The following is a 27524-nucleotide window of genomic DNA, read 5'->3' as shown; positions in this document are numbered from 1 at the left end:
TCAGAATAGCACAATGCAGCTTGAGCAGAACTCTCAAATGTACCTAATCCATTCGACCACGACCGCTTGTGCCACACCACCTAACAATAGTTTTTCACAAAATTCAACCGTGTTGATATTTTCTAATTGACAGTAAAAATCAAAGAAACAGTGGGCTTACATTTGGGGTGTTTATTGTTTGTAAAGGTAACTTTTTTGAAACGGTTCATTAAAAATAAACATTTAAATGTTACACAGTAAAGTATGGTTATGAGTGCTCAAACTACAAAGTGTAGTAGGTCTTACAAATGTTGAAAATAAGACATGTAAGGTTTAATCGTGGAAATTATGAACTAATGAAACGATGACAAGGATTAATAAAATACAATTTAAATAGTAATAATATAACAATAGATTTTATTTGTAATGCAAACATCAAAAAGGTCAGAACAGTAAAACACAGTAACACAAGTATAGAAAGGATGAAAATGAAAAAAAGGATCTATTTAAAAGTTTGCAGACATCTTGACGACATCCTGCTTCAGGTCCACGATGTGCGTCTCGATTCTTCCGTGTAAATCAACCATTGAATTGGACAGAGTATCGTACAGAGCCTGAACACGGAGGAACGACACAGGTGAGTGTCAACACATGAATGAACACACTGGACACAGTGAAAAGCAGACAGTTGTGAGCGATTGTACCTGAGCCTTCTCCGTCTCTTTGCTGCAGACGTCTCTCAGGTTCTGGATCTTGGCCTTCAGCTGCTGTGTCTCTTTGGAGATCTCTTGGATTTTTTCAGCCATTTCTTCACGCTTCTGATGGATTTGGTTACACTGCCTGGTGAGTAGGTAAGTTTAACTTTTTAATACATTTATTTTACAGATGATCAACCAACTACTACTTTATAGCTGTTATCATTGTCTGGTTAGACTAAGTTTTCCAGATTTCATGTTTGAAAACAACTTGTTTAATTCCATAATGTTATCAAAACTACTAAATACCCCATAACATCCTGAACATGCTGCTCCTTCGTCTCTTTCCTCATCCTTCTCCGGATGTTTTGCTTGGACTCTTTGTCCAGCTTCATTGCTTGAGCGCGCTTCATCTGAGCTTCCTCCACACACAGGTTTTTCAGCTCCTTCTGCTTCTTCTCATACTGAGCAGTCAAGTCTTGGTGCTACATACACACACATACACACACATTGACAAGCTGTTAACACAGGAGTGGGGATTTGCAGAAGCTGATGTGAAATATAAAATACAGAGGACATGAACACTCACCATCTCGTGTTTCTGCTTGGTGTTGTTCATGCTGCTCTCCAGGTCCTGCATCAAGTTGTACATCTGCTGGATCTCAGCCTCGGTGTGAGTGACACCCTGCACCATGTTCTGCAGCTCCACCACACGCTCGTCTGTTTCTGTCTGCAGGGTATATGCAGGAATCCTGAAGTTAATTTCAATACCTTTTTAAGACTTTCTCAAAATATTTTATCGCCACTTCAAGCTGTAATCAGCAACACATATTGTCACACTGTTAAAAATAATGGCCTATGTCAAAGTTCTTTGTCAAAATGGTTTCTTTGTTGCCTAAATCATCATCCATGACGCCGGCCACCTATGTAAAATCGCCTACATCCTCAGTTGATCAGATAATATGATTTTACCCCTTTAATATAATGACCTATGTCAAGTGTGTGATTTAAGCAGTAAAGTTTTTTGTGTTTCCTGAAAAGCTTGAAAGAATTAGTTAGCCGATTATTTTAACATATTATTATTATTATTATTATTCATCATTATATTTCTAGAGCGCTTTTCTAGACACCCAAAGCACTTTACAAATTACCCATTATTAATAAACACATTCTCACTGGTGGTGGTAAGCTACGTGTAGCAGTGGAGCAGACTGACGGAAGCGTGGCTGCCAATGTGCGCAGTGTTAGTTTGCAATTAAATCTATAGAGCACAACCATAGAAAGGAACTCAAAAGCTGGAAAGGAACAAAGCTCGAAAGAATTAATTAAACCAAAGGCATGCAACATTTTGACTCAAGAATTCACAATTTTGGAGTTTATTTCATGTCATTTTGGATATTATTTCAGGCCAGGAGGTGTTCACTGTCCCAAGATGTGTAACGGCATGAGTGCACGCGGCCCCCGAGCCGATCTAGCAGGAAGAGCATGCCTGAGCATTGTTGTTTTTAACAAACGAGGGGAAGGAAAATAAATACATTCGTGCATATTTAATTAAACTCTATTGACAAAATGTAATACCTCATGAAATCGTGATTAAGACTTTTTAATACATTTTAAGGGCCTTAATTTTCCCAAAATTGATTGATCAACTTTTAATGCTTTTTAAGACTCCGCGGACACCCTGCCCTGGTACTTACGATTGAGTTCTTCACATTCTTGAGGTTCTCCCTCATCTTCTCCATCTGACTCTTCAGTTCCTCTGGAGACTCCACGATCTGAGACTTGAGTCTGCCGATGTCCTCCTTCATGTTGCTCAAGTCCACTTTCACCTGGGCCTGATACACACACATAAGACATAACATAACACTAAAAAACAACTTCATAATACAAACACACATCATGGTTATTTAATAAACATATAAATCACAGTCACGTACCAGCTTCTGAGACGTCTCTGCAATTTTGGTTTTCCACTCAGCGATGCAGTCATTGCTCACATTCTGAAAAAAAGACAAGTTTATTTAACTTTGACTTGGCAGCATGGTTTGTTATTCTGACCATATTTTTTTTTTGTCATCACTTACCACTTCCTGGTACTCGTGCATGGTGGTGGCCTGCAGCTCAGACAATGCGGCTGCCAGCTCCTCTGCCTCAGCCTGCTGCTCCGGCGGGATGGTACTGAACAAGGAAGGACACGAAAAATCTATACGCATCTAGTTTCATGTTCTAACCACACAAAGAAGAAACGTCTATGTCACGTGTTCGACCCAAGACCTACGTCAGCGCCTCGATCTTTTTTTCTGCTTCTCGGTTGCCTCTGGTGTAGGTCTGCAGCCTGTCCATGTCTGCCCTCTGACAACAGAGAGACTCACTGTTACATTGTGTGAAACTCCAAACACACAGCAGGTAGGAGTTTTTCCCAACATGTCAGCGTTTAGAAAAACATGCAGCAAGATACCGGGTGGCCAACAGTGTGTGTTATTTTTAGAAAAATGTCCAAAACTTAAATACAAAGTCAAAGGATTTTTCTGCATTTTAAAATCAACGGTTTAGACCATTGCCACCAGAAAGGTATTAATTCATAGCGAGACATTTTATTGTATCTTGACAAGTAATTTCAAATTCATAGCTTGAGATTACTGACAGAAGTGCGCATTGCTAAAACCAAGTATGTTTGTGCATGCGTGTGGGGGGTTAGAAGTGGGCTAATGTTACATACAAATTTGGTCTGCCTCTCCAAGACCATGGCTGTTCTCTGCTTCCTGAAGTGAAGAAAGTTCATGATTGCACTGAGAACAGTGAGTGTCTTCTGTTTCTCTGGAAGAGAACAGAAGACAGTGATTATCAATGTTAATTAGTATTTTAACTAGTAATAGACCTTTACTTACTTGGGGCTAGAAGGTCATTGAGTGAGAAATCAGACACCAAGCACATAGGCAGAAACTGCCGCCTAAAAAGATAATAAAAAAGTTATTATTACATAAATACAAATGGTTAAATGTACATATCAACCATAAAATGACATTGAAATCCAATTCCAGCACAATCCATGCGTGTATTACAACAATAGCTGAGGTATCTAATGATGTTAAGTTGCCATCAACATTTTTATCACAAGTGCATAATGTAAAATGTCCCAATGGTGAATCAGTTGGGTTAATAAATATGATTTACAGTAAGCCCCATCTGCTTGTTGAGAAGCATCTCTCAAAAACTAAAGGAAGGATTTTGATGAAAGTTTTTTTTTTTTAATTTTAATCAACCATGAGAGAAAGGGTAAGTTTTGCTATGTTCATTAATAACTGCTAAAAATGTCAACATGACTTTAAAAATGTTAGTGTCTCATAAACGTCTATGTGTAGTTTGGTCTGGATCTTGCTACTCATTGACACGCACAGAACTCACATTCGTATGTAGACACTTATGATAGACGTCGCACCCTCGTGATACACTGGATACTGAATGTTCTCCAGAAGTGGAACCTGTTGGAAAACAACAAGCATATCAAGCTTGAGTACAACATCCAGACTCTGTGACATTTACCACTTGATTATATCTCATGTAAATATTAGCTGCTGAAGGTGACAGAAGATGAACTGATTTCCTTGATGTGGAGGTTGATGAATAAACACAGTTCTCACCATGGAGTGACACTCGGGTCTGAAACGATACAGAAGATGCAGCACTCTCATGTACAGTGTTTGAACTGTCTCTGGCTGGAAGAGAGAATTATCAGGTTAATATTTATAAACTCTGTATTAAAGTTATAGTTTTTTCTTTGTGAGCATGACTCAATAGGCAAAGGATGGATTTCTATAATTTTTTCTGGAGAGTCAGTAAATCGAAAGAATGTGCATTGAAACCAGGAAACTAAGCTTATTTAACTTATAACTTATTATACAGTGGTTAACAAATTAATTATACCGCTTGTCATAAATTTGAGAAAACATAAATATTTTAGAAATCTTTCAAAAACTTCTTTAAAACTAAAAATGGTATTGTTATTTATTTGGCAAATAACATAAATTGCATAACACCCAACCACTAAAATTTGAAAATGCATGGATAACAAGAATTATTATATTTTAGCATAGTAATGAAAAAGAAAGATGCAAAAATCACACAGTAAAAACAACAACAACAAACAACACAATACATTTGTATAGATTACTAATGCTGTTAAATTAGGGCAGATTTTCGCTTAGGGTGGTGGCATAATAAATGTGTTAATGTATATATATGTATATTGGATTCTCTTTCATTCACTTTTTAAATACAAAGTTATGATGTAATTATAAAAGTAGTGAGTGATGAGTTATTCATAGCTATAGCTATAGCATTGTCTATTAAAATAATGATTATAAATCTAATGACACACTGCACAACGCGACCACAAAATAATGTCTAACAAACAGCCATGTGTCATTGACTAGTACTGTATTTTACGTTGTAACTCTGATTGTTACAGCAAAACGGAGGGTGTGCCTCTTTATCATAAAATAATATGTTCGAGTTTTAAATAAATGGTTACTTTGAAGGCTCGAAGCCACAGTTGTTTGTCATAATCCGCAAATTCAGACGTTCGTTTTTATTAAAACATTTGTACACAAACGGTTGTGTTGCATTCAGTGTTGTTAGCAGCGGCGGATACAGTCACAGCAGTGAGTCGATAAACGGACGTTACCTTCGGGGCAGGAGTTAGGTCGCCCTTCGTTAAGTGTTTGGCTTCTTGAACAGTGAGCACTTCTGTTCGGTAAAAGTTCACGATAGCATCCGCAGTGTACACGGGGAACGTGTTCTCAGTCATCGTCGCGATGTTATTGGGAACTCAATAAGGACACACACACACAGCAAAACGTCGCCGATTTTCACAAACACAAAATTGGCGCCTTGCAAATACTTCCTCTTCGATTCATAAACGGCGCGTCTGATTGGTCAGTTTGTGATTCTTCTTCTTCTGTTGTGAGAGAGACGGTACATTTATTCAACAGCGCCCTCTGTGTGTCTCCTCTTGTAGTGCAAGACAACACACAAGGGAAGAGCTATTTTTATTTATTTATTTTACAAATATATAATTATACAGTACTCACAATTTTCCACTTGAAAAATAAAAATACATGTCTGCACTATGTGATAATTAGATACTATCTCACAATAATGAGATACTAAGTCATAATTATGATATGATATGTTGTAATAATAACATACTAAGTCATAACGATAATAACATACTAAGTCATAATGAAGAGATATCTCATAATTATGAATTATGACTGTTTTCCATGTGGTGGAAATGGCCTTACATACAATTCTGATTATAACCACGTACCAAGACCCATGTACTAATACCCACACATCCAACATACATAGTTATATCACGTCTTTTCAAAGCCACAGCAAAGTGTTTCATAGTGGAAGGCTGCCTCAGTAGACTCCAGGGATCAGTGGCTCATAAAGGCATTATTTCATTCAGTAAATATTGCAGCTCTTGAGTGTACAGCAGCCCTTACAGTCCAATGAATGACCACCACTTAAGACTGTGCCCTCGTGTGGGGGATAAAGGTGGTAGAAATAAAACAAATAAATACAAAAAAAAAACATTTAAAACTCCGGAGCAGCAGGGGGCGCTAATGTGACACCACCAGCGCTAATAACGATGAACGTTCATGTGACTCACAACACGGAAGTCCCCTCCCTGTAAACTGGACTGGACGTCTGTGTTAAGAACGTTGCGTTTCACTTTAAAGTAAACAAATAATGTGTGTAGGAGACAGTAATAAGTGATAATGGCAGTGAACTGGACAGACAGGCTCTCTGCTTTCTCCCGCAGCCCCACTGACTTTCTGTCGGGGACAACTGTGGACGCTTTCCTGGCAGAGCTGCTGAGGGAGATCCGAGATGACAGAGCCAGCTACGCTGTTAAGGTAAACACAAATCAACACATTGACTGAATGGATAAACTACTGTATCAGTTCTATATCAACTTAAGTAGGATAATATTAGCTACTGTATTCTGCGTTGTGTGTACAGCTGCCAACACTAAACTGACAGTTTTCGTTGAACACAAACGAGGAAAGTCTTGTATTTAAATGTGTGGATTATGTGGACTAAAATAAACACAAGAGCGATGAATCATTTTCAAAAGCTTTTTAGAAATTAATGTTTGATTGTTGTTGTTGTTTCTTATGTGAGGTTTGGTCTGTTGACAACAATTTGGTCTTTGAGAAATTGAGATGTCATTATGTCAAAGGTCAGAGTAAGGGCATTTACTTTGACCTTTGACATAATATGTATGTATGCATTTAGCTATTTTCTGTAATTACTGTAAATTAAGGTAATTATAAAACATGCCAAAAATAGTTATCATGTTGTGTTTTTATGTTTTAGTGTTTCCCATTAGTGTTCAATCTAACTAGTGTTGCTTACCCCCTTCTTAGGTCCTCCTGTTGTCCCCGTTATGCGAGTACCCACACCTGCTGTGTCCCTCAGACTCTGTGGGTGAGGAAACAGCCCTTGAGCTCATGTCAGTGTTTGCCCAGTGCCCTCCAAAGTTTGTACAGTTTCGATGTCACCTCCTCCTGGCTCTCACCTCTGTGCTCGTATGCACTTCTTGTATGAGCAGCCGCTCCCCTGCATCTCAAGATTTCCTGGATGTGCTACTAGAGATATCCCAGAACACTGTTGACCTCCATAGTGATGGTTTGTCTCATTCTCTCCGGATCACAGCTTGTGACTGTTTGCGAGAGCTGGAATCCTGCTCTCCTGGCCTTCTCTCCCAGCATGTCGAGCTCTTGGATGGACTAAGGCACAGTGAAACCTCCCAGTTCCACCAGGCTTATGCAGGACTGTACACTCTGGTTTTAAGAAATGCTGTGCACCAGCTAACCCAGGAAACAGGTGCTGGTGCTGAGCAGCTTAAATCTCTTCTTGGAGGGAATACTCTAGTTGCATGGGAAGCAGACCGGGACTCTGTCCTTTCGAAGGACTCTGGTGTACTGTCATCTCTCATCCTGGGGCCTATGGGTTCAGTGCCAACCCTGCAGACAGGGCCAAATTGCAAGGAGCTGCGTTCCATCCTGTCCTCCCTCCTGGAGGAGTCCTACCTCCTCACTCCTTTGTGCCAGGCTGCACTGCTACACAGACTGACAGAGGTGGTTGCTATGGTGCCTGGTATCCCTCCTGCCATATTCAGAGCTCAGCTGTTGCGACTGCTGGGGACGAGCAAGGTTTGTGTCAAATGGAGGAGAAAAAGAGCTTTTTATCAATATTATTTCCTACTGATTTAGTTTAGTTTAGCATTCACAACTCGTATACCACAGGAGACAGTAGCTCACAGACTGTGCAGCAGTTTTATCAGCAGTCAAACATCTTTTCTGAATAAATTAAGAGTGTACGTGTAGCAGCTTTGTGTGATATTCATGCCGTTGTGATGTACAAAGATTTCCTGAACCAGAGTTAATGTTTGTCTTCATCTTTTCAGGTGTGTCTCTTCCACACCACTCTTCTGATGAAGTGTGCATTCACAGACAGCCTGTTTAGCGCAGAGGACGAACTGTTCATGCTCAAACGACTAGTTGTGTTCGCCCAGCATCCCCTGCTGACTACAGCTGACAAGCTTTTCTACATTGACTGCATCCTGCACTTTCCAGAGAACCGGCCCATCAGTTGCAGTGACGGTGATGAGGCATTACCTGTGCTGCTGACTCCCCAGCTGGCCTCAGTGCTCATGCCCACTGTGTTCAATGATAGTCCTACATTGCTAACCAGACTCAACCTGCTGTCTCTGGTCTACCTTGAGGAAGGAGAGGATGGAGAAGGTAAAGGCCTAGCCTACCTCTACCAACACCTCGCTGCTCTGCTACACATAGTGGAGAGCAGAGGCAGTAGGGAGAATATAGTCACCTTCTTCAGGGCCACCTTCCTTTTCCTTATGCATTTCTGTCACATGGAGAGCTACTCCAGTAGCCTGGTAGAGAAGCTGTGTGAGCTCTACCTCCACCACACCCATCTAGCACCACACCTCATCAGCTTGGCTGACTACATTCAGGACAGGCTCTCTGAGTCTAACTGGGCTGAGAGGCTTCTACAAGCTCTGCAGAGAGCCATCACTGAGGTGTCACTCACCCAACTCACCTTACCAGCCCTCAAGTCACACCTCAAGATGCTGGCACGAGTAGCAGAGGAAGGAAAAATCCCCCAGCAAAGCACTCTCCGTTTTCTGTACAGCATCATCACTCCATCATCCTCCACGCTGTGCATGAGAGGTAACTGGCATCTGGGGAACAGTGTGCTGGCAGTTTGCCGCCGCCTGCTTGTCCACCCCAGCCTGGACTCGGTGCTTGTCCCTCTGGCCGACATCTTGCAGCATCTTACCTGCCACCACGGAGACACAGACATCCAGGACCACGCACGCCTCTACTACACCCTCCTCACCACACTGTCCCAGGAGAAGCTGACCGGGGTGTTGGCACGGGGTGTGACTGAGAGAGGCAGGCAAGTTACGACACGATCTCTGTCGTGCATCGTAGCTGAGAGTGAGGGGCTGACGAGAGCGCTGACCATCCACCAGACAGAGAAAGCTGTTTTTAGTGTGGTTGAGGTGAATTCTGAGACATGTCAACAGACACATACAATGCCAGAAAGTGACCTACACCAGAATGATGCAGACAAATGCCCAGATGAGGCTAACGCAACGCTAGAAGCCTACAGAGGTCAGTTCAACGACCCCGACTTTGCCTCGGAAATTACTCTGAGCTACCAACTGGTTCACACTCAGGATAATGACCACTGCTTTGATCAACTCTTCAGCATTCGCCTGCATTTCAGCCTAACAGATGACCACTATGAAGAATTAAGCAACCTCAGCATCCCGTGCCTTTTCAGAGAAAGACCGCTGCCAGTGGTGAAGCTGAGACTGAAGCCGAGACAGCCCTTCCCCACTACCCTCCAAGCCAGCGCCATCTTTACCACCCAGGATGGGCACTCCTGGCACTCAGTCCTGCCTGCCATCCATGTGGCTTTCCAACAGGTCTTTGCACCCCTGCCCGCTCCCTCTGCCTGGGGAAGAAGCAGCAAACTCATTCTGTTTGAGAGATTATGGGATGAAATTTGCTCAGAGAATGAGGACTTTGCTACCAGCCTATTCTGCTGCCAGCTGAAGGAGGCTGCCCTTTCCTCCTTGTCGGAGAAACACTTCCTCCCTTATCTTATTTCAGATTTGTCCCACAAAGAAGAACAGAAAGTGCTCTTCTTCCTCCCTCCACAGTCTCATGTGCTGCTGAGAATCAGGTCAGAGGAAGATGCGGCACACTTCAACATCGCTACGGATAACTGGCAGCTTTTGCCACACATTAATTCGTATCTACTGACAATCACGTCCTCACAGGGAGATGCTCACAGCTGACTGTGATACAACTTACTGGCCCCATTTTTAAATCAAAGAACAGCTGGCTTTTATCAAAATCATTTCATTTTGTCAACACTTTAACTTAAATTGTGCTTAAAATAAAGGAATGCAGACAGTTGATTTAAAATAAAGTTATTGCACTTTAATATTCTTGACCTGAAATTGTGTGTGTGAAATTAAATATGTTGTTGTTTCTTTGTAAAATATGATCATAACTATTCTAATTGATTACACCTACAAATAAAAAACACAAAACTTAAACATGAGTTGACCAGTGACTCAAGGTAAGTTTTACAGCCCCCGATAAAAGATAAAGCTCTAAAAAAATAACTAAGAATCCATTAAACTAAACTGCTAGCTAGAGAGGTGTTATCCATCATTATCATTTATTTTCGAAATAAGCTGTTTTACATTCTTCTGCAGTTACCAGGCTATTCCACTGATCAGCAGCTGATGGTAGCAACATGCCAGTAAGATGACAGCTGAAAATCAACATCCTTTAAGAACACACATTCTTAATGTTGTACCTGCTTCCAAACAAAATCCTGTAGTGAGGCAGTCTGAGTCACATTGTGACTTCATTCAATTCATGTATGGATTTTTCACAGTTTAAATTTATGTCCATTAAGACCATGATTAGTCTTCACCGTGTGTCCACCCCGTCCTTTAGTTACAAAGGCCATTGAAGTTTGGTTCTGTGAATGGAGGTAAGGCAGTCTGCTGACTTAGAAGTTTGTCCATAATGGCGATCTCTGCATCCCTCTTCTCCACCTCATCTACCGGGGTCCAGGACATGTCATGCTGCAGTTTGAATCCACCAACATACTTGTGAGGGCAGCTTGTGCCCCATTCCTACAGAGGAGCAGACAAAGGTTATGCCAGGAATAATTTCACACAAGATAAATCAGCCGATTCATAACCTGTGTATTCCTACATATCACTAGTGTGGTAGCTGCTCGATAGCCAGTCATATCCAACCTAAGCTGCCTCTGTTTTGGCCACCTGCTCTATCAACTCCCTCCTTGGTTTAACAACCTTTGACCCCCCCAATGTTATCCAGTTTTGTCACGTGCCATGTACCACGTGAGGCATTCATGTGTATTAAGTAACAGGCTCTGTATTGGTATTTTGCAACTCATATCCACACAGGTGGACATGTCAGAGTAATACCAACCTTTGGGGAAATGATGGAGAAGTATTTCTGTCCAGAGGGTCGCTCATATAGATAGTACATGTTGCCTGGTTTCTTGACTATGTTACAGGCAGCATGGTGGAGGTCAGCATCTCTTTTAGCCTCTTCTAAAACCTGGAAGAGAATAAAACATATATATATATATATATTAGAGCTGAAACGATTAATCGATTACTAAATTAATCGTCAACTATTTTGATAATCGATAATCGGTTTGAGGCTTTTTTCATGATTAAAACCAGATTCCTGATTGTTTTTGCTTCTTAAATGTGAATATTTTCTTTGCTTCTTTGCTCCACATAACAAAGAAATCCTTAAAACTGAATCATTTTGGTTTGTGGACAAAACAAGACATTCGAGAACATCGTCATTTCCAGGTTTGACAATCATTGATCAACGTTTTTTAACATTTTATGACATTTTATGAACTAAACGATTCATCGAGAAAAGGATCGACAGATTAATCGATTACCAAAATAATCGTTAGTTGCAGCTCTAATATATATATATTATACTTGAATACCAACATTTTTCCTTCCGTCCCTACTTTTACTACTTTTTATAATACTTTTATGAATCACCACACAGATCTGAATAACATTCTTTAGCGAGTTCTTTGCCAACATAAGATTATGTGGGCATGATGGGTGTGAAATTTGTATTCTCTATATACTCTAACACAATTCAAAACATGGAGATATGATTTAGATAAATTAGCAACTATAAGCATGAGGGTGAGTGAGTGGTCATTTGTCTCTGTATGTTGTCCTTGTGTAAAGATAGTGCACTGCCTCTCTCCCAGCAAGGATTGTTTCCAGTTCTCCCCAAGCCTCTCAAATGTGAGATGAATAAAGTATCTATCTATCTATCTATCTATCTATCTATCTATCTATCTATCTATCTATCTATCTCATCTATCTATCTAAATCGTAGGGTGTAAAGATGATGAACAGATGATTGTTTTGAACAATTTTTGTGTATACCCCAAACAGAACAATGGCAACATTTATGTCATTCTGTGTATGAAAACGGTAGTTTTAGTTGAGCTTCTTACCTTTCTCGCCTGTTCCTGTAGGTATCTTATCTGGTCAGCGATGACTGTCAGTTTGTTGCAAGCGTTGGCTTTAATGAAATCATCTCCCTAATAAAGACAGTTAATACTTTTTTGATTACTCATATTGATTCACATGAGCAGGTAATGGTTAAACGTGCAAAACACTGCAATAAAATTATTAAGCAAAAAAAAAAAAACTAAGATAAAATAATAAAATAGTAAATGAATAAAAATACATTAAGATGACTGCACCTTCTGAACTTGTGATGCCAGAGCCACCAGGTCCGTAGGGTCTCCCACTCTGTTGGTCTGGTAGGAGCTGACCAGTTCCAGGCCGCCGGGGGCACCGCTGTTCTCAACCAGAGTCACTGCACAAACACACAGGGACAGTTACGTCACACATACACATGTAACATGTAAGGCTGAGTCGTTACTACTAATACAATTTTAATTATCACAGCCACAACAGTCATTGTACCTACCGTACTATGACAAAAGCTACAACTGCTCAAATAATTTGTAAGTGTAATAGAGCGATGCACTGAGTTTATTTACAACACAAACACAAGTCTAGTCACTCACGTGGAAATTGTCACTACAACCACCAACGATTAACCAATTCCAAATACATGCATCATTTCCAATTTCACCACGCCACAGCTGTTAAAGCAGTAAAATTCCTACTATTAATGCTAGTTGCTAATTTAAATATTGTCACGGTTTAAATGACTTAACATTACCTGTGGTTGTTTTATTGGGCTGACTGGGGAGGCTGACTGTCCTGTCCATGGTCTCGTCTTAACAGTTGTTACGAAAATCTATTTTGCAGTAAGTTATAAAGTAATGTCGACCACCTCACATGCTGATTTACTGCTTTTGTAACAACTAACCACCACCACCAGCTATCTTGGTTAAAAATACCGGAGGCTTCGCGAGGTCCTAATTTGCCTTGAATAGCAGTCGTACGTTTGCCTGTGTAAAACTATTTGTGGGGAAACCATGTGCGAAACACACACACAGACACTAGTTTTTATTTTGTCAACGGATTTATGTTTTGAACTTTTGTTTTTCATCATGACTGATATTAAAAATATTTATTGCGTATTATTTGATAAAAATAAGTATCTTTCATCAGGCACACCTCCAACTGCCCAGCTCCGCTACATTTGATGTTGTGTTTCTGTAAAGTTGTAACTCCACGATTTCCAAAAACATAGATTTTCCGTTAATACATGAACAATATATGGGAATTTACATTTAAAGCTACGTGTGCTCCGAAATTGTTAGGGTTAGGTGTTTTTTTTTTTTAAAGTAAAATGTGTGTCATTTTTCATATAACATTTGTTTCTATAATAATCGTTAAAAATGTATTTGTAATAATATTATATTGTTATAATTGTGACTGTCACGGAATGACAATGACAATAAAAAAAATCTAATTTGTTATATACAGATTGTTGTAACAAATGTGTAATGTATGATGTGTTCGTGCGTGTGTGTGCGCGCGTGTGTATTTCTTTGTATTCGGCCTCTGTAAACAAAAACGGATGAAAAGCAAATGTATTACATGAAGTTGTTATTTTATTGTGAAGTTTTGTTTTCTTTGATTTTACCCACACAGTGGCTCTGATTTCTGTGGGGGGCAGAGGGGGTGTTGCTGGGGGCTGAAACCCCACCTCCAGACAAGTTACTGTCTGAGGAAGAAGTAAAGTTTTCCCTTTCCTCTGAACCGGCACCAGATATCTGGCTCCCAGCCTCTCTGATCCGTCTCTCTGTCCCGTTGCAGAGCTGTGACGGTTCAGCATCATGGAGCTCCATTTTGCGCTCGTATCTCTGTCTCTTCTTTTACCACTATGCACATCGGACAATAATCTGAACAACCACTTTGTTTTGGAGCCGTTCGATTTTCTTTTCGACACGGCAGTGGAAGCGTACTATAAGGGAGACTGGCTCACGGTCATCCTGAACATGGAGAAAGCGCTCAGGAACAAAGCTACAGTCCGCAATGTGAAGGCTCAGTGTCGGATCAGCTGCGCCAACCACACCGCTTTCGGTGACCCTTTGGCCGGCTTAGGAGTTCCAGTTCCAGGGGCCGGGTCTGTGGATGACCTGGGCTTCTTCCAGAAAATCCTGAAACGGGCGGATTGTGTGAACTCCTGCGAGACCGAGAAACTGGGTTCTCCCACTATGCACAAAGTCACTGAAGACGTGGAGCTGGAGTTTAAGAAGAGGAGCCCATATAATTACTTGCAAGTCGCCTATTTCAAGGTACACAACTTGATACTCAATGCTGTAAGCAACGAATGTAAATTGGTCTTGTAAAAGGCATTATCATACTCAAAACATAAAGGTTAAATGATGATGCAGGCCCGAGCTTTACCAGTGAAACTAAAATGACATTTTAGTTTTGATCTCATTCAAACTTAAGATCAGAGCTGTAAAACTGTAAATACCCCAACCCCCTCAGCAGCAACAGCACCAGCACAGTCATGCCACGTCTTAAGGTGGAGTCTGCAGAGTCTGACGTGAGGACGTAGATTTCTGGGATCCAGTGGTTTTTAAAGGCCCAAACTGCTGCTTTCAAGTGCTTATGATCAACTCATACTTCTCAAACCACAGTAATCATTTGGGATGGAAAGCTGTTCACTTTGACCACTGAGGAGCTTTTATATTCACAGTTTAAAAATAAATAAATATATATATATATGTATTATTGTTATTTACAATTGAAAATACAGGACTTGCTGACATACCTTGAAAGCAGCAACATCATCAAAAATAACTCTATCAATATTAGACTTCAAATTTCATGTTAACCCTACATACTGCATTTTTACTTGTTCTGCCTACCCACTAAGAAATCAAAGTACGGGACTGTACCTGAAAAGGTACAAATGCTGTCTCTCCAGTTGTACCCTATCAGGGTACAAGCACTGTACTTTTCTCAGTGTGTACCAATCAGTGCATGTTTGTACCAGGACATAAAGGTACATTTTTGTCACTAGGGCTGCAGAAATGTTTCTTTAGAGGTACAAACAAGCAGGTACAAATTTTAAAGGTACAGTGCTTGTACCCTGATAGGGTACAACTGGAGCGAAAAAGCATTTGTACCTACAGTCTCGTACTTTGATTTCTTAGTGTGTATGAATCATTCAGTTTTACTCAGGAGACAAATAAACTATATATTATATATGAGGGAAATATTTATCTGACAGTTATTCTGATAAACATTCATATTATTATTATTATTTGTTTAATTGTCCATCCATTAATTCCTGTTTTAATTTGATTTATCGCAAAACAACAACAAAAGAAACTTAACACATTAAAGCTTAATTAAAGTTAAAGCTGTTGATCAGCTGAACATATTTCTAAAAACAATCAACTCCCGTTGATCAAGTGGACTGGATCAAAGCAGCAGCCAGAAACACTAAGGTCAGGTCATTATTGTAAGATGTCAATCAAAGGCACAATATGCTCCATCTGACTTTAGCATTGACTCTCTAGGACCAAAGACATTTTACTTCTAAATTCACAACAATGTATTTCATACTGAACTGAGGAAGACTTGGTTTAGTCTAGTCTAGTTTAGATTTTGCTGAGACACGACATCTTTACCATCCACTTGTTAATTAAAGCTGCACTAGTGAAATTTGGTAATGGACCTTAAGGAAATTATAACCAACTTCGAAGACTGTCTATTTAGTCTTGATGGATGTATAGACGATCACAAGTACCTCATGGGATGAACCATGTGTTCTTTTTCAGATCAATAAGCTGGACAAGGCAGTGGCAGCAGCCCACACGTTCTTCCAGGCCAACCCCGAGCACATGGAGATGAGACAGAACTTGGAATACTACAAGATGATGGAGGGAGTGAAGGAGGAGGACTTCCAAGATTTGGAGGCCAGGCTACATATGGTGAGAGCAAACTCCGATTCTTATGAATCATACAACATTTTTGGCATTTTAAATCTATTTTATTGTTGCCTGTTGTAGCACTCTCCACATCCACATAGCCACCAATAAAGACTCTGCAAAGTGTTGCAATACACTGCAGCAGTGCAAATCATACAGCTCAACACGTACTTTGTGCTCTCAAAAACACACACTGAAGCCTAGTGGAGGAGAGTTTTGTTGATACTGACTAGATCGTGTTTGACTCACCTGTAAGAAAACATTAAACGTTATCATAATGGACAGCACAGGAAGGCAGGTTGACAGAAATCTCAGCCTGGTGAAAAGTGCTTTGTACAGCTTTGTCTCTCTTTTATAAGAAGTACCTTCTGTGTTATTGCTGTTGTTAGAGTAAAGGGTACATCAAAGTGATTGTTACCTAAATAGAGGAACATGGTTTATTTTTGTATTAGGATTGGGGTTTATTGTTTATTTAGATCCCAATAGCAATGTTGGTTGCTAATCTTCCTGGGGTCGACATAAAATATGAATACAATTTACAAATTTACTACCACAATATCAACTAGTCATTAAACCACAGGTTGGTTATTATTATATATCATTATTATTATATATCATTATTTTTATTATTATTATTATTATTATTATAATAATATATCATTATTATTTTGATCTCATTACTGAGAGAATGCTTAAACCAATGCATTGGTTTTGAATGAATGTAAAGAGCATGTTTTATGTGAGAAGGTAAGATGTTCCATAGACTAGAGGCACTTTTAACATCAGAATTATTAAGTTGATTATGTTTCTCCTTGGCAAGTTTAAGACGACCCATGGTAACATATCTGATGATTGTGTATTTATTAGTGTTCGAGCACAAATGTGCAAGAACCCTATTGAAATTGAAGGAATTCTTTCTTCTTCTTATTATTATTATTATTATTTCGTGGAATTATTCCTCGTTTTCGAGGCCTTTCCCATGCCCCAAAACCGCATCACAACTGGTGAACGATTGTGTGTGAAAGTCGTTCAGGGGAAAAGCGTGGAAAATTGGGAAAAGTGGGAGGGGCTAAAAACTGACGCAAAATAGTGCTAGTAGGCCATCTCCTGTCGGGTTTAACGTACATGAACAAAACTCTGTACACACTTTCATTAGATTGGGCCGTAAATAAAAGTTGATGACAGCTGTCCTGTGACTCCTACAGGAAGGCTGCCCTTTTGGATTGAACGCGAAAATGGATGCGTTTTTGGGCGAATTTGCACCAATGCTACAAAATCTATCTCGTTTTAGTTATCTCTTTTGTTTCTCCTCAGGCCAACTTCCTGCAAGGGAAGTCTTACTACAGCCACGACTCCTTCGGTCTGTCGGCTGAACAGTTTGAAATGGCCGTAGATGGGTACTTCACAGCCGATGACGAGTGCAGAGCTCTGTGCGAGGGAGCCTACAACTATGACGGATACAATTACATGGAATACAGCGCTGACCTGTTCCAGACCATGACAGGTAGAGACACTGTACATTTTTTTTTAATACAGAAGATTAAGAACGTGCAAGCTGAACCTTTGGTGACATTGTGGGCGTGTGTTTGTGTCAGACCACTACATGCAGGTGCTGAGCTGTAAGCAGCACTGCTCTGTGGAGCTGGCATCTACGGCTGGCAAAGACAAGCCCTTTGAGGATTTCCTCCCCTCACACTTCAACTACCTGCAGTTCTCCTACTACAACAGTGAGTCTCACATCACTCTCTTTATCAGCCTGTGCATCTATGCTGCTCTTAACGGTAACAGGAAGTGGAAATCAAGGTTATAATAGTTTTGGATTTTTCCTTTAGTTTTAGTTTTTATTTCGTTTTGACCTTTTGTCTCTAAAAGTAGTTTTTTTTTGTAAATGCTTAGATTTAGTTAAGTTTTTCTTAGTTTTAGTTTATTGGCAGATACCTGGAGTATTTACCAGGTGTAAGATTCAAAAAAGTCACAAGTATTGTGTCAAAAAATCTAGCACATAGTGCTGAGGTTTGATGCAGTTGTGCAGTGTGAAATGTAAAAAAAATATAGCCAACAGACTAAAGACGTACATAAACATAACAGGGAGTTCAATCTGAGGAAAAACATGAGCAAAAAAAACAATAAAAGACGAGAGGTTTGATTCACTTAGATGAAACAATTCATTATATTAATAAAAAAAATTTTTTTGGTGGTTTGTCACAGTTTGATGAACTCCTTTCAAATCATCAAACCATCATCAGGCTCATCTTTTCATTAAATATAAAATGTCAACCTTTTTGTACAAAAAGTTCCATGAGATAATGTCTCGGTTTTGATTTGCCACAATACAAATTAAATTTTTTAAATAGATGCACATTTGATCGCTTCTTTCCCCCTGACTAACAAAACATTTTGTGTTTCTGTTGAATAATTATCAGACCTTCTACCTGCTAATCTGTGATCTCCTGATCGTACTTCTGTCCTCTGTCTCAAGGTGAGAAATACGAGCAGGCCATAGAATGTGGCAAAACCTTCCTGTTGTTCCACCCTAATGATGAGGTGATGAAACAGAATGTGGCATATTATTCTGCTGTGCTGGGCGAGGACAAAGCACAAACCATATCAGCCAGACAGGTACAGTAGTTCTAAATTAACATCGCATTTTATGGAACTGTGTTATTATTAAAATTTACTTTTTAATCATTTTTGTGTGAAAAAAGATGACTCACTCATGTTTTTGTGGTCCTCCTCAGTCTAATAACAGGAGATAAAACACGCAATGTTGACTTCCGCACTAATTGGGACGTCACAATGCGCTAAATTCCTGGCATTGTTGTCTCGCGGAGCTCTGCCTTGTCCGTAAAACACACGAGAGTGCTGCCTGAGGGCAACGGTATCCGAAAAACCGGAAGTCCGCGCAAAGTTCTATTCTTGGCTCCACAGTGCAGCACAGAGTTCTACAAAAACTTCCAGCCTCAGAGGATTTATCTGTCCAGTGGATACATGTTATATATGACAGCAATGTGCCTGCTAGAGCCTGCAAATGATCACTTTTCCAAATGCTAACTGCTGTTAGCTCCCAGTAGCCTCTGTGGCTGATGTCATTTCCTGTCCCTTAAGTTTCGTTTTACTATTTGTAAGGTGGACCTAAAAAGATACTACTAAACAGAGCGTTCTGACCAGAGCTGTTGGGGTGATTGAACTGCTGTGGTGCTTCATCCTTTGACCAAAGCATGTCACAGACATGTTCATTATGACACCAGGGAACTAGGTTAACTTGGAGAAATAGGGTATAATATGAGCCCTTTAATACATAACAATCAGCAGCACATCAGCCCGGCACAGCAAATGCTGAGAGAATAATATCCTCCATTAGCTCTTAAACATACTCAAGTGCTCAACAGAAACAGTAAAAGCACTGATGTGAATCCTAACAACATAAATGTGTTCTGCTTCTTTTTAAAGAAGCAATAACTAAGGCTTTTTACAAACCACAGGCACTAAATGTCCATATTATGCTGTATTTATATTGGCTTAATAGGACTCCTCGTCAATACAAATGACTTAGGGATTTTTTGTAATGTGCTGAGTTTGTAGCCTCTGCATACAACAGGGTTTCTCATTCATGTGTGTGTACTGTTTTTGTGGTAATTTTCAACAGATATTGTCAACAACTGCTTTTTCTTGACTTTAGGTGGTGAAACAGTACATTCAGAAGTCCATACTGGAGAAAGAGCTGCTCTATTTTGCATATGAAGCATTTGGCATCACCTTTGTAGATCCAGTGAGTCGATAAATCATTTAACCTCCAACCACTTTGTGGTAATTTCATGCTGTGTTAAAAGTGTGATGATGGACACATTGCTGTTTTTCTTTGATCATTAGGACACATGGACACCTGAAGACGTCATGCCCAAGAAACTGAGAGAGAAGCAGAAGTAAGATATAAAAGAAACAAATGCGTTTGTGGCAGGGCAGATGTGATTTTACACTTCACGTGATGGATATCCTGTAACTCCTCTGTGTCACAGGGCTGACAAAGAGACCGCGGCGAGGATCACGGAGGAAATAGGAAACCTAATGAAGGAGATTGAGACTCTAGTTGAGGAGAAGAAGAAGGATTCTTCAGATATGACAAAGGTCATCGTGCCACAGGAAGGTCAGACACCGAGTGTTACTTGAATCTGTCAATCAGAACTTGCGCTCATGCAGCTAAACCAAGTGTAGCCTGGTAACCTGTGTAAACCCTACCTCCTCTAGGTGACGTCGTGCTGCATGATAATATCAAGGTGACCATGACGTCCAAGCAGCTGAACGGCTCTCAGCGGGTGCTGCTGGATGGAGTGATCAGTGATGATGAGTGCAGGGAGCTGCATAACCTCTCCAATGTAAGTTATCATCAAAGTGAAGTAATGTTCACACAGGATTAGATTGTGAACCTACACTAAGTCTGCGTATTTTCTGCAGTCAGATCAAAACCAACATCTAATCATGTCTTCCTCATCTGTAGTTTTCTTGTGAGTCTGTGAATAATGTGAAACCTGAATGGGAATTGAGCATAATGCTCTTTAAACTGACTATTTAAGGATGCATTATGTAATAAATCAATAAATAAAAGCAACTGGCCGTAAAAATCCTCCTAATATGTCACAGAGACTCAGGAATAATGTTCATATAACAAACTGAACTCACCAACAACAACAGTACAGCCAAAATATAAAAAAAATATTTTGCAGACTGCAATTTGTGTTTATGTTCATTATGTTAAGTCAGTAAAGTCTCAGCTGCCGGGCAACCAGTTACGTCAGAAAACGAAACCTAAAAGACCTCTGTATTTTGAATTTGTATGTAGTAACTGGTTTTGGCCACATTCTTACATATGGCACCTTTAATTATGACGTACTGTATGTCCCATTAAAATATAGATTCACTGTTGCAAAATGCAATGACATTGTGTGCTTGTGTGAGCCCATCTTGACATGAGTGTTGTGAATAATTTTCCAGGCAGCTGCACTGAAAGGTGATGGCTACAGGGGGCGCCCTTCCCCACACTCTCCCAGCGAGACGTTCCAGGGAATCACCATCCTGAAAGCTGTCAAGGTCTGTAGCTCTGCCATGGTGGAAGCAGTAAACAAAAATGTTATGTTTGGTCAAACCCAGGTCAATTTTCTACACTTAAGTTTATTTATTGTAAATAAAGAAGCTTTTTTTTTTCCTCCCACTTCTTGCAGCTCGGTCAAGAAGGGACAGTTCCTCTAAAAAGCGCTCAGCTCTTCTTTGACCTGAGTGAGAGAGTGAAGAAGGTGTTGGAGTCATACTTTGCCCTGGACACTGCGCTCTACTTCGCCTATTCCCACCTGGTCTGTCGCTCTGCCATTGATGGTGAGTCAGCGACTGATCTAGTACGATTGTACTGTACGCTATTACATGTGTGTGTGTTTTGGAAGAGACCACCTCAGTTTTCATTTCAATACACCTTTATTAATCCTGAGAGTGGTTTGGTTTAGGTCAAATATACAGTTGTACAGACAGAGTTGTGCAGTTGTTACAGAAATTAGACTGATTTGTTTGAAAAAACCCAACAACTTAAAGTTCTAATCATTATTATAAAATTATAAAAAAGTCTGTTGGTTTACTTAATATCAAACAAAACAATTAGATTGATCCTTACAACATAATAAATATGTTTTTGTAGTAGTTAGTTGATTGAAATTTGAATTGAAGTTTACACGTTTTTGTTCTCAGCAACTTGACAAATGCTTTCACACTCACTAAAATAGAGTATTTTTTTTATTATTTACCTGTTTTATGTATCTAATATTTAGTATAGTTTGTATTTAGTTATATACATTTTTATTTAAACTATATATGTGCATGCAGACTGGAGAGAAATAAGTGTTGTTTAATAAATGGACATCATGTATCAGATGGAGGGAAAAAAAACTAAAATCTGCCATTGGCTTATTTCGAAATGATCGGTATCAGCATCAGCCAAGGAACATTGTTTACATTTTCTTTTGACTATTCCTCAACATGATAAGGTTAATTTGCCAAATGAATGTACAGTAAAACATGTAATCAGCTGTTCGTGCTGGCCCCATCTCAGTTTGGGGCTCCAGGCAACAACCTCCTTTGATCCAGGTGTCGTGCCTCTTGCTGATAACAGTACTTGTGTTAGGTTTTGTTTCAACTTGTCTCTGGACTGTTGTTATACAGACAAGCAGGTGGACCGCGAGGACCTGAGCCACGCTGTCCATGCGGACAACTGCCTGCTGGTCTCTGAGCTCAATGAGTGCATAAAGGAACCTCCTGCATACACACACAGAGACTACAGGTGAATGCATGCTCAGAAATACACAGTGACAGCACGCATCATGAGCAACCACATAACATCCGTATGTCCTCCTCTATCCGCAGTGCCGTTCTTTACTTAAATGGTGACTTTGAAGGAGGTGATTTCATTTTCACTGAGTTGGATGCAAAAACAGTCACGGTAAATGTCCCCCTTTTATCGCCACACTCTGTGTGGCAAAAAGCAGCTTTACTTCTATTCTGTTGTTCAATGTTGTATGATGTATGTATGTTTTTTTTTGCTTTTCCAGGCTGAGGTTCATCCGCAGTGTGGCCGCGTGGTCGGATTTGGTGCAGGGAAAGAGAACCCTCATGGTGTCAGAGCTGTCACTAAGGGTCAGAGGTGTGCTTTGGCACTGTGGTTCACACTGGACCCTGCTCACGAGGATAAGGTACAGATGATCTTTCCAGGGTAACACCATGCTTACAAAGGATCTCTCTACAACCATACTTTCTACCATAGGTGTAAAGAAAACTGGAATGCAGTAACGTATTGCTTTGATCTACATGGGAGGTAGTGGTGTGTCACACCTATAAGAGAAAAGTTAAGAAAGTAACTTTGAACATCTCAACAAACAAGATACTATTTGTTTATTTGTGAATAACTACGAGGTAAATGCAAAAAATACCCTTTTCCAAGAAACCAAACAAATAGATACCTGACCATAATCATATTGTGTAGCTGCCCTTTGCATGCAAAATTAATAATTAAAAAAAATAATTTTACACGTACAGTTCCCTCTACTTGTCTGATCCTCTACTATCCTAAAAGTTTCTAAGACACCTTTCAGACCTGGTAACCCTGCAACAAAAACAAAATATCAGTGTTTACAAACCATCATTAAAAGTAATTCAAAGTTTTGTTCAATTATCACATCAGTGTTTCAGATCAAAGCCAACATAAATAAAATAACTCAGTCCTTGTTGCAGTTGAATATCCCTCAACTGACGCATCACTTCAAAAAAAATAAAAATAGTTTGCCCTAAATGGCTGACCTTGCTGCTGACATACATATAAACACCTTATTCTAGGGTTTTAAAAAACAACAACAATTCATACAAAATCATTATACCATAAAATAATAATTACATTATAAAATAATTATTATGATTTTGTTTTCAGTTTCTGCACAATGGAAATCATTTCCCCAAAAGTGTACACACTGGACCAATAAAGGCACTTATATTCTAAAATCTAACTTAATATACGTTGGATCATTGTTGCAGCACAGAAAACTAGAAGTGTGTAATTGCAAAATAAATATAGCTGTAGCAGCAATTTGAAGGAAATTTGTCCTGCCTAAGAATTTTTCAGCAAATACACACCTTCAATGGAAAACAAATCTGATTACAGGACCTTCCTCCCACTGTGGTACTAATCGTGTGTGAATAGACCTTTTGTGTTTGGCTCTGGTTCTGGTGTTTTGATTCCTAACTGGATTATTGTGCATTCACTGTTTCCCCTTCAATGCTGCCTCTGGTTCTGTAGGAGAGGATCCAAGCTCAGGACATGCTGAATATGTTCTCTACACCCGTGAATGCCGAGTTTAACAAGAAGGAGGTGACCGTCAGCTCCGAGCCCCAACCAGACGCACCAGAGGCTCCTGCGCAGGCTGCCCAGGAGACAACGGACGCAAAACAAGAGGACAAACCTGCAGAGACAAAGGTGGACGTGCAGGCCGACAAACCAGCTGACACACCGAAGGACACAACAGAGGAGAAACCTGCAGATCCGAAGGAGGACGCACAGACCGTCAAACCAGAGGAGAAACCTGCAGAGACGAAAGAGGATGTGCAGGCCGACAAACCAGAGGAGAAACCTGCAGAGATAAAGGTGGACGTGCAGGCCGACAAACCAGAAGAGAAACCTGCAGAGACGAAGGAGGACGTGCAGGCCGACAAACCAGCTGACACACCAAAGGACACGACAGCGGAGAAACCAGTCAAAAAGACAGCAACAGGCACTAAAGCCAAAACTGCTCCGAAAGCAAAGGCCAAAGCTGGAGAGCAGACAAAGGACAAGAAAGCAGACAAAGGTAAAGCTGCTGTGAAAAAAGACGCAAAACAGAAGGTTAAAACTCAACCCAAGCAGGCAGACAAAAAGGAGACAAAAGCAGCTGTGAAAAAGACAGTAAAAGTCGCCAAAAAGGACTCCAAAAAAGCTACATCAGACTCTCAGAATAACAAGGTAGAGCTGTGATGTAACAGCACCTTTGACTCTTGATATGCCATTGTCTCTGAGTTCTTATCTGTCAGTGCAACTGAAATGTTTTTTTTTTTATGTCTTTTTAAAGTCATTGGTTGGGATGGGTGATAAGATGTTTTACTGCAGATGTCCCTCAGAACAGATCAGTATTTTTATATACATTAATTCTCTTGCTGACAATCTGCAATGGTGCCTACATTACTTTAACTGACGTCATTCGGCCTCAAAAATGTGTCTCTATCGACTTTTCATCTCAGTTTTCAGCCTGAACTATCTTTGTTTTCTGAGATATGTGATGTCATGAAACCAAAGGGGGGTGGTGGGAAGAGGGGGGGGGGTTATATGTTCTGTTGAGAAAGTCTTAAATCAACTTTGTTGAATGAATGAAATAAAAAAGTTGACGTTTCTAAATCCTGCAGAGTTTTCGTGCCAAAGCAACACATGGTGCGATGCGTGGAGCTGACACTGGGTGGCAGCAAAAAACACCAGACTCGTCACAAAGTCACTGCTCGTTGAACAAACCAAAAGCACAGACACTCCTGATTGAAATCACCAGAGCGTGGACTTTGAGGATTTAGGAAATCCTGCCCGCTGTCTTACTGTGATCTATTTTAAACTGGAGTGGACACACTCTGAGCCAGACTTCTCATTGTCTCTCGCATCATGTCAACTCGGTTGAATCTGAGCACATTTATAAATCTGCAGGAAATCTGGCTTTGTGGAGATATCTCCCTCCTGTTTGGACATAGCTGCTGACATGGTTACTATATAGTATGATATCATGTCATAAAATGTATGTCAATGTACTTATTGTGTATACTCTTACTTCTCTCTGGCCTCTCTGTTCTTCTGTGCGGCCATGACTTCATCCACATGCTAAACCCACCCAGACATCACACCACATATCCCAGAGTCATAGTTGCCTACACACACTGTGTGTGAGAGACAGAACAACAGTGAGCAACAAAACCCCAAAACACGCTTCGTGACGAGAGAGAGAGCGAATGATGGCGTGCATGCGTGTGTTTCACTAAACATCACTTAACATTTGACCGAGTCAAATTTAAGTCAAACATTCCCTGAACTCTGTTCAAACACAGTGACATTATTGTTAGTGAAAATCTACACTATACACCCACCCGTCCGCCATCGCGCGCGCGCACACACATACTTATTTTATATGTAAATATATACAAATACTTGTATTTTATTAGTGACTGAGCTCTTGTGGTTAATGTAAAAGTGATCTTCATGCATTAACCAAAACCCAACCCAGCACAGGACATGTGAGTTGGACTAAGTGAACTGTGTGTGTGTGTGTGTGAGTGTGCTGTCAGTGCTTTCTTTGTGTCTTCTTTGTTCGACTGAAGGAGGGAGAGAAACGCACACTGGCCACTTTGTTTTTCTGTGTATTTGTGGCCTATGGATTTGACCATTGTTTCTCCAAAAGACAGTGGGAGAGAAAAGGAGGAGGGGTGTATGCCAGAGTATGAGAGTACAGTAGACAACGGAGGTCTAGTCGGTGATTGGTACAGCCGTCTCTCACTGTTCTGCCTACAGACACAAAACAGTTTCACTGCAAGTCGGGATGTAGAAGTCAGGATTTTCTTCCCTTTTTTTTAAGTGTTCTGTGTGTGTGTGTGTTTGTATTATGTGTGCCACACGACTGGTTTTCTTAATTGTCGCCATGGTAATGTGGTGAGCATGGAGACAGAGGTGGCAGGTTGGGGTCGGGCACAGCGAGGTGCAGATCTGAGATTAAATGCAGCAGTGATTTTGAAGAGATGGGAATGAAGCAGCAGGCGATCAAAGACTGACATGACCTCACTCGCTATGCTCCTCTGCCTACTCGTACAAAAACATATATTCTTATTGTCCCAACTCTGTGACTGCTATCATTTATCTGTGTAAACCCTTGGTTCCCCTTTCTCTGGGCACCTGTGGTGTTTTTACAGTAGAAGGCAAGGTTAGACTGTAGTTGCCATTTTCATAGCTGCTGCCAGTCCATCTCAGTGCTCTCCGGGCCTCTTGTCCAAAACCAACCTTGTGGCAGCAGGACAGAGGGGTTTATTGTTTTGGTGGCTGTTCTGACAAATGCCTGGCTGATGACTTCAGCCCCGCTATGAACTGTCTCCTTATTCTCCTGCTGTAGGACTGGGATCACAGCCGTGCCGGTCTGGGCATGGGACCACAGCTGAGAGGGAAGCAATGGTCCAAGTGAGATGCTGGGCATTTATAGCTGCTATGGAGGAAGACAGATCTACAGTGTATACTATATATATGTTTAGAGTTTCAATTTCCCATTTCTAAGTGGCCATTTACTGACCGGCCACTTAATGGAGTGGGAAATGGTGTAGTCTTCAGCAGCTGCACCACTTTTGCTTCAAAGTGCAATGTGTTATATGAGATGATCCTCTGCATACCTTGGTTGGATCAAGTGGTTATTTGACTCACTGTTGCCTTTTTATTATATTTAACCAGTCAAAGCAATTCTCTGACCTCTGGCGGCATGCTTATTTTCTCTGTAAATCGTGGAGATGGTTGAACATCTTGAAAATCCCGGTGGATCAGCAGTTTCTGTAATACTCAGAGCAGCCTGTTCTGAGTGAACATATTACATGAACAAAAACATGCCAACGCTTTTAACAAAAACACCAAGAAGCTTCACAAGGCAAACTAGTTATCGATATATTATTGACTTGACTTATATGTTTACTTCCCTTATGCAATAACCTATT

The 27524-nt window shown here is 40.4% G+C and overlaps 4 protein-coding genes across 4 annotated transcripts; 2 read left to right on the top strand and 2 right to left on the bottom strand.

The window, feature by feature from the left end:
• Window positions 1-485: 485 nt before the first annotated feature.
• On the bottom strand, window positions 486-5481 carry nuf2 (UF2 component of NDC80 kinetochore complex; the record flags this gene model as incomplete). Its single annotated transcript, XM_083893001.1, has 13 exons — window positions 486-593; window positions 684-819; window positions 984-1159; window positions 1264-1404; window positions 2372-2509; window positions 2612-2674; window positions 2759-2852; window positions 2953-3026; window positions 3394-3491; window positions 3563-3624; window positions 4080-4156; window positions 4316-4390; window positions 5359-5481. 13 exons carry the CDS (start codon window positions 5479-5481, stop codon window positions 486-488), a joined length of 1365 nt encoding a protein of 454 aa, XP_083749127.1.
• A 966-nt stretch (window positions 5482-6447) lies between these two features.
• ap5b1 (adaptor related protein complex 5 subunit beta 1) lies at window positions 6448-10077 on the top strand (the record flags this gene model as incomplete). Its single annotated transcript, XM_083892392.1, has 3 exons — window positions 6448-6598; window positions 7112-7900; window positions 8155-10077. Exons 1-3 carry the CDS (start codon window positions 6461-6463, stop codon window positions 10075-10077), a joined length of 2850 nt encoding a protein of 949 aa, XP_083748518.1. The 5' UTR covers window positions 6448-6460.
• A 165-nt stretch (window positions 10078-10242) lies between these two features.
• Window positions 10243-13209, bottom strand: cUnh1orf50 (chromosome Un C1orf50 homolog). Its single transcript, XM_083891897.1, has 5 exons — window positions 13067-13209; window positions 12579-12694; window positions 12327-12413; window positions 11255-11386; window positions 10243-10932 (listed from the first exon to the last, which is right to left on the bottom strand). The coding sequence occupies exons 1-5, from the start codon at window positions 13113-13115 to the stop codon at window positions 10747-10749; spliced, it is 570 nt and encodes a 189-aa protein (XP_083748023.1). The 5' UTR covers window positions 13116-13209; the 3' UTR covers window positions 10243-10746.
• Window positions 13210-14132: 923 nt separating this feature from the next.
• On the top strand, window positions 14133-27007 carry p3h1 (prolyl 3-hydroxylase 1; the record flags this gene model as incomplete). Its single annotated transcript, XM_083892683.1, has 16 exons — window positions 14133-14594; window positions 16095-16247; window positions 17559-17748; window positions 17840-17971; window positions 18724-18863; window positions 19924-20013; window positions 20115-20167; window positions 20261-20388; window positions 20490-20617; window positions 21234-21329; window positions 21461-21611; window positions 22446-22563; window positions 22647-22722; window positions 22832-22972; window positions 24070-24768; window positions 26939-27007. The coding sequence occupies 16 exons, from the start codon at window positions 14133-14135 to the stop codon at window positions 27005-27007; spliced, it is 2826 nt and encodes a 941-aa protein (XP_083748809.1).
• Window positions 27008-27524: the final 517 nt, after the last annotated feature.

Source organism: Microchirus variegatus (genome assembly GCF_963457635.1).
Source record: "Microchirus variegatus genome assembly, chromosome: 7".
Lineage (NCBI taxonomy): Eukaryota > Metazoa > Chordata > Actinopteri > Pleuronectiformes > Soleidae > Microchirus > Microchirus variegatus.
The sequence above is the reverse complement of the archived record's forward strand: the minus strand, read 5'-3'. Positions and strand labels throughout refer to the sequence as shown.

What these genes read in the sequence shown, in the direction of transcription:
- cUnh1orf50 (XM_083891897.1), bottom strand. Translation starts at nt 13,115, where the DNA reads ATGGACAGGACAGTCAGCCTCCCCAGTCAGCCCAATAAAACAACCACA. An exon ending in GCCCAATAAAACAACCACAG is followed by an intron (nt 12,695 to 13,066) that starts GTAATGTTAAGT and finishes GTGTTTGTGCAG; the next exon opens with TGACTCTGGTTGAGAACAGC. An exon ending in TCTCCATCATTTCCCCAAAG is followed by an intron (nt 10,933 to 11,254) that starts GTTGGTATTACT and finishes GCTCCTCTGTAG; the next exon opens with GAATGGGGCACAAGCTGCCC.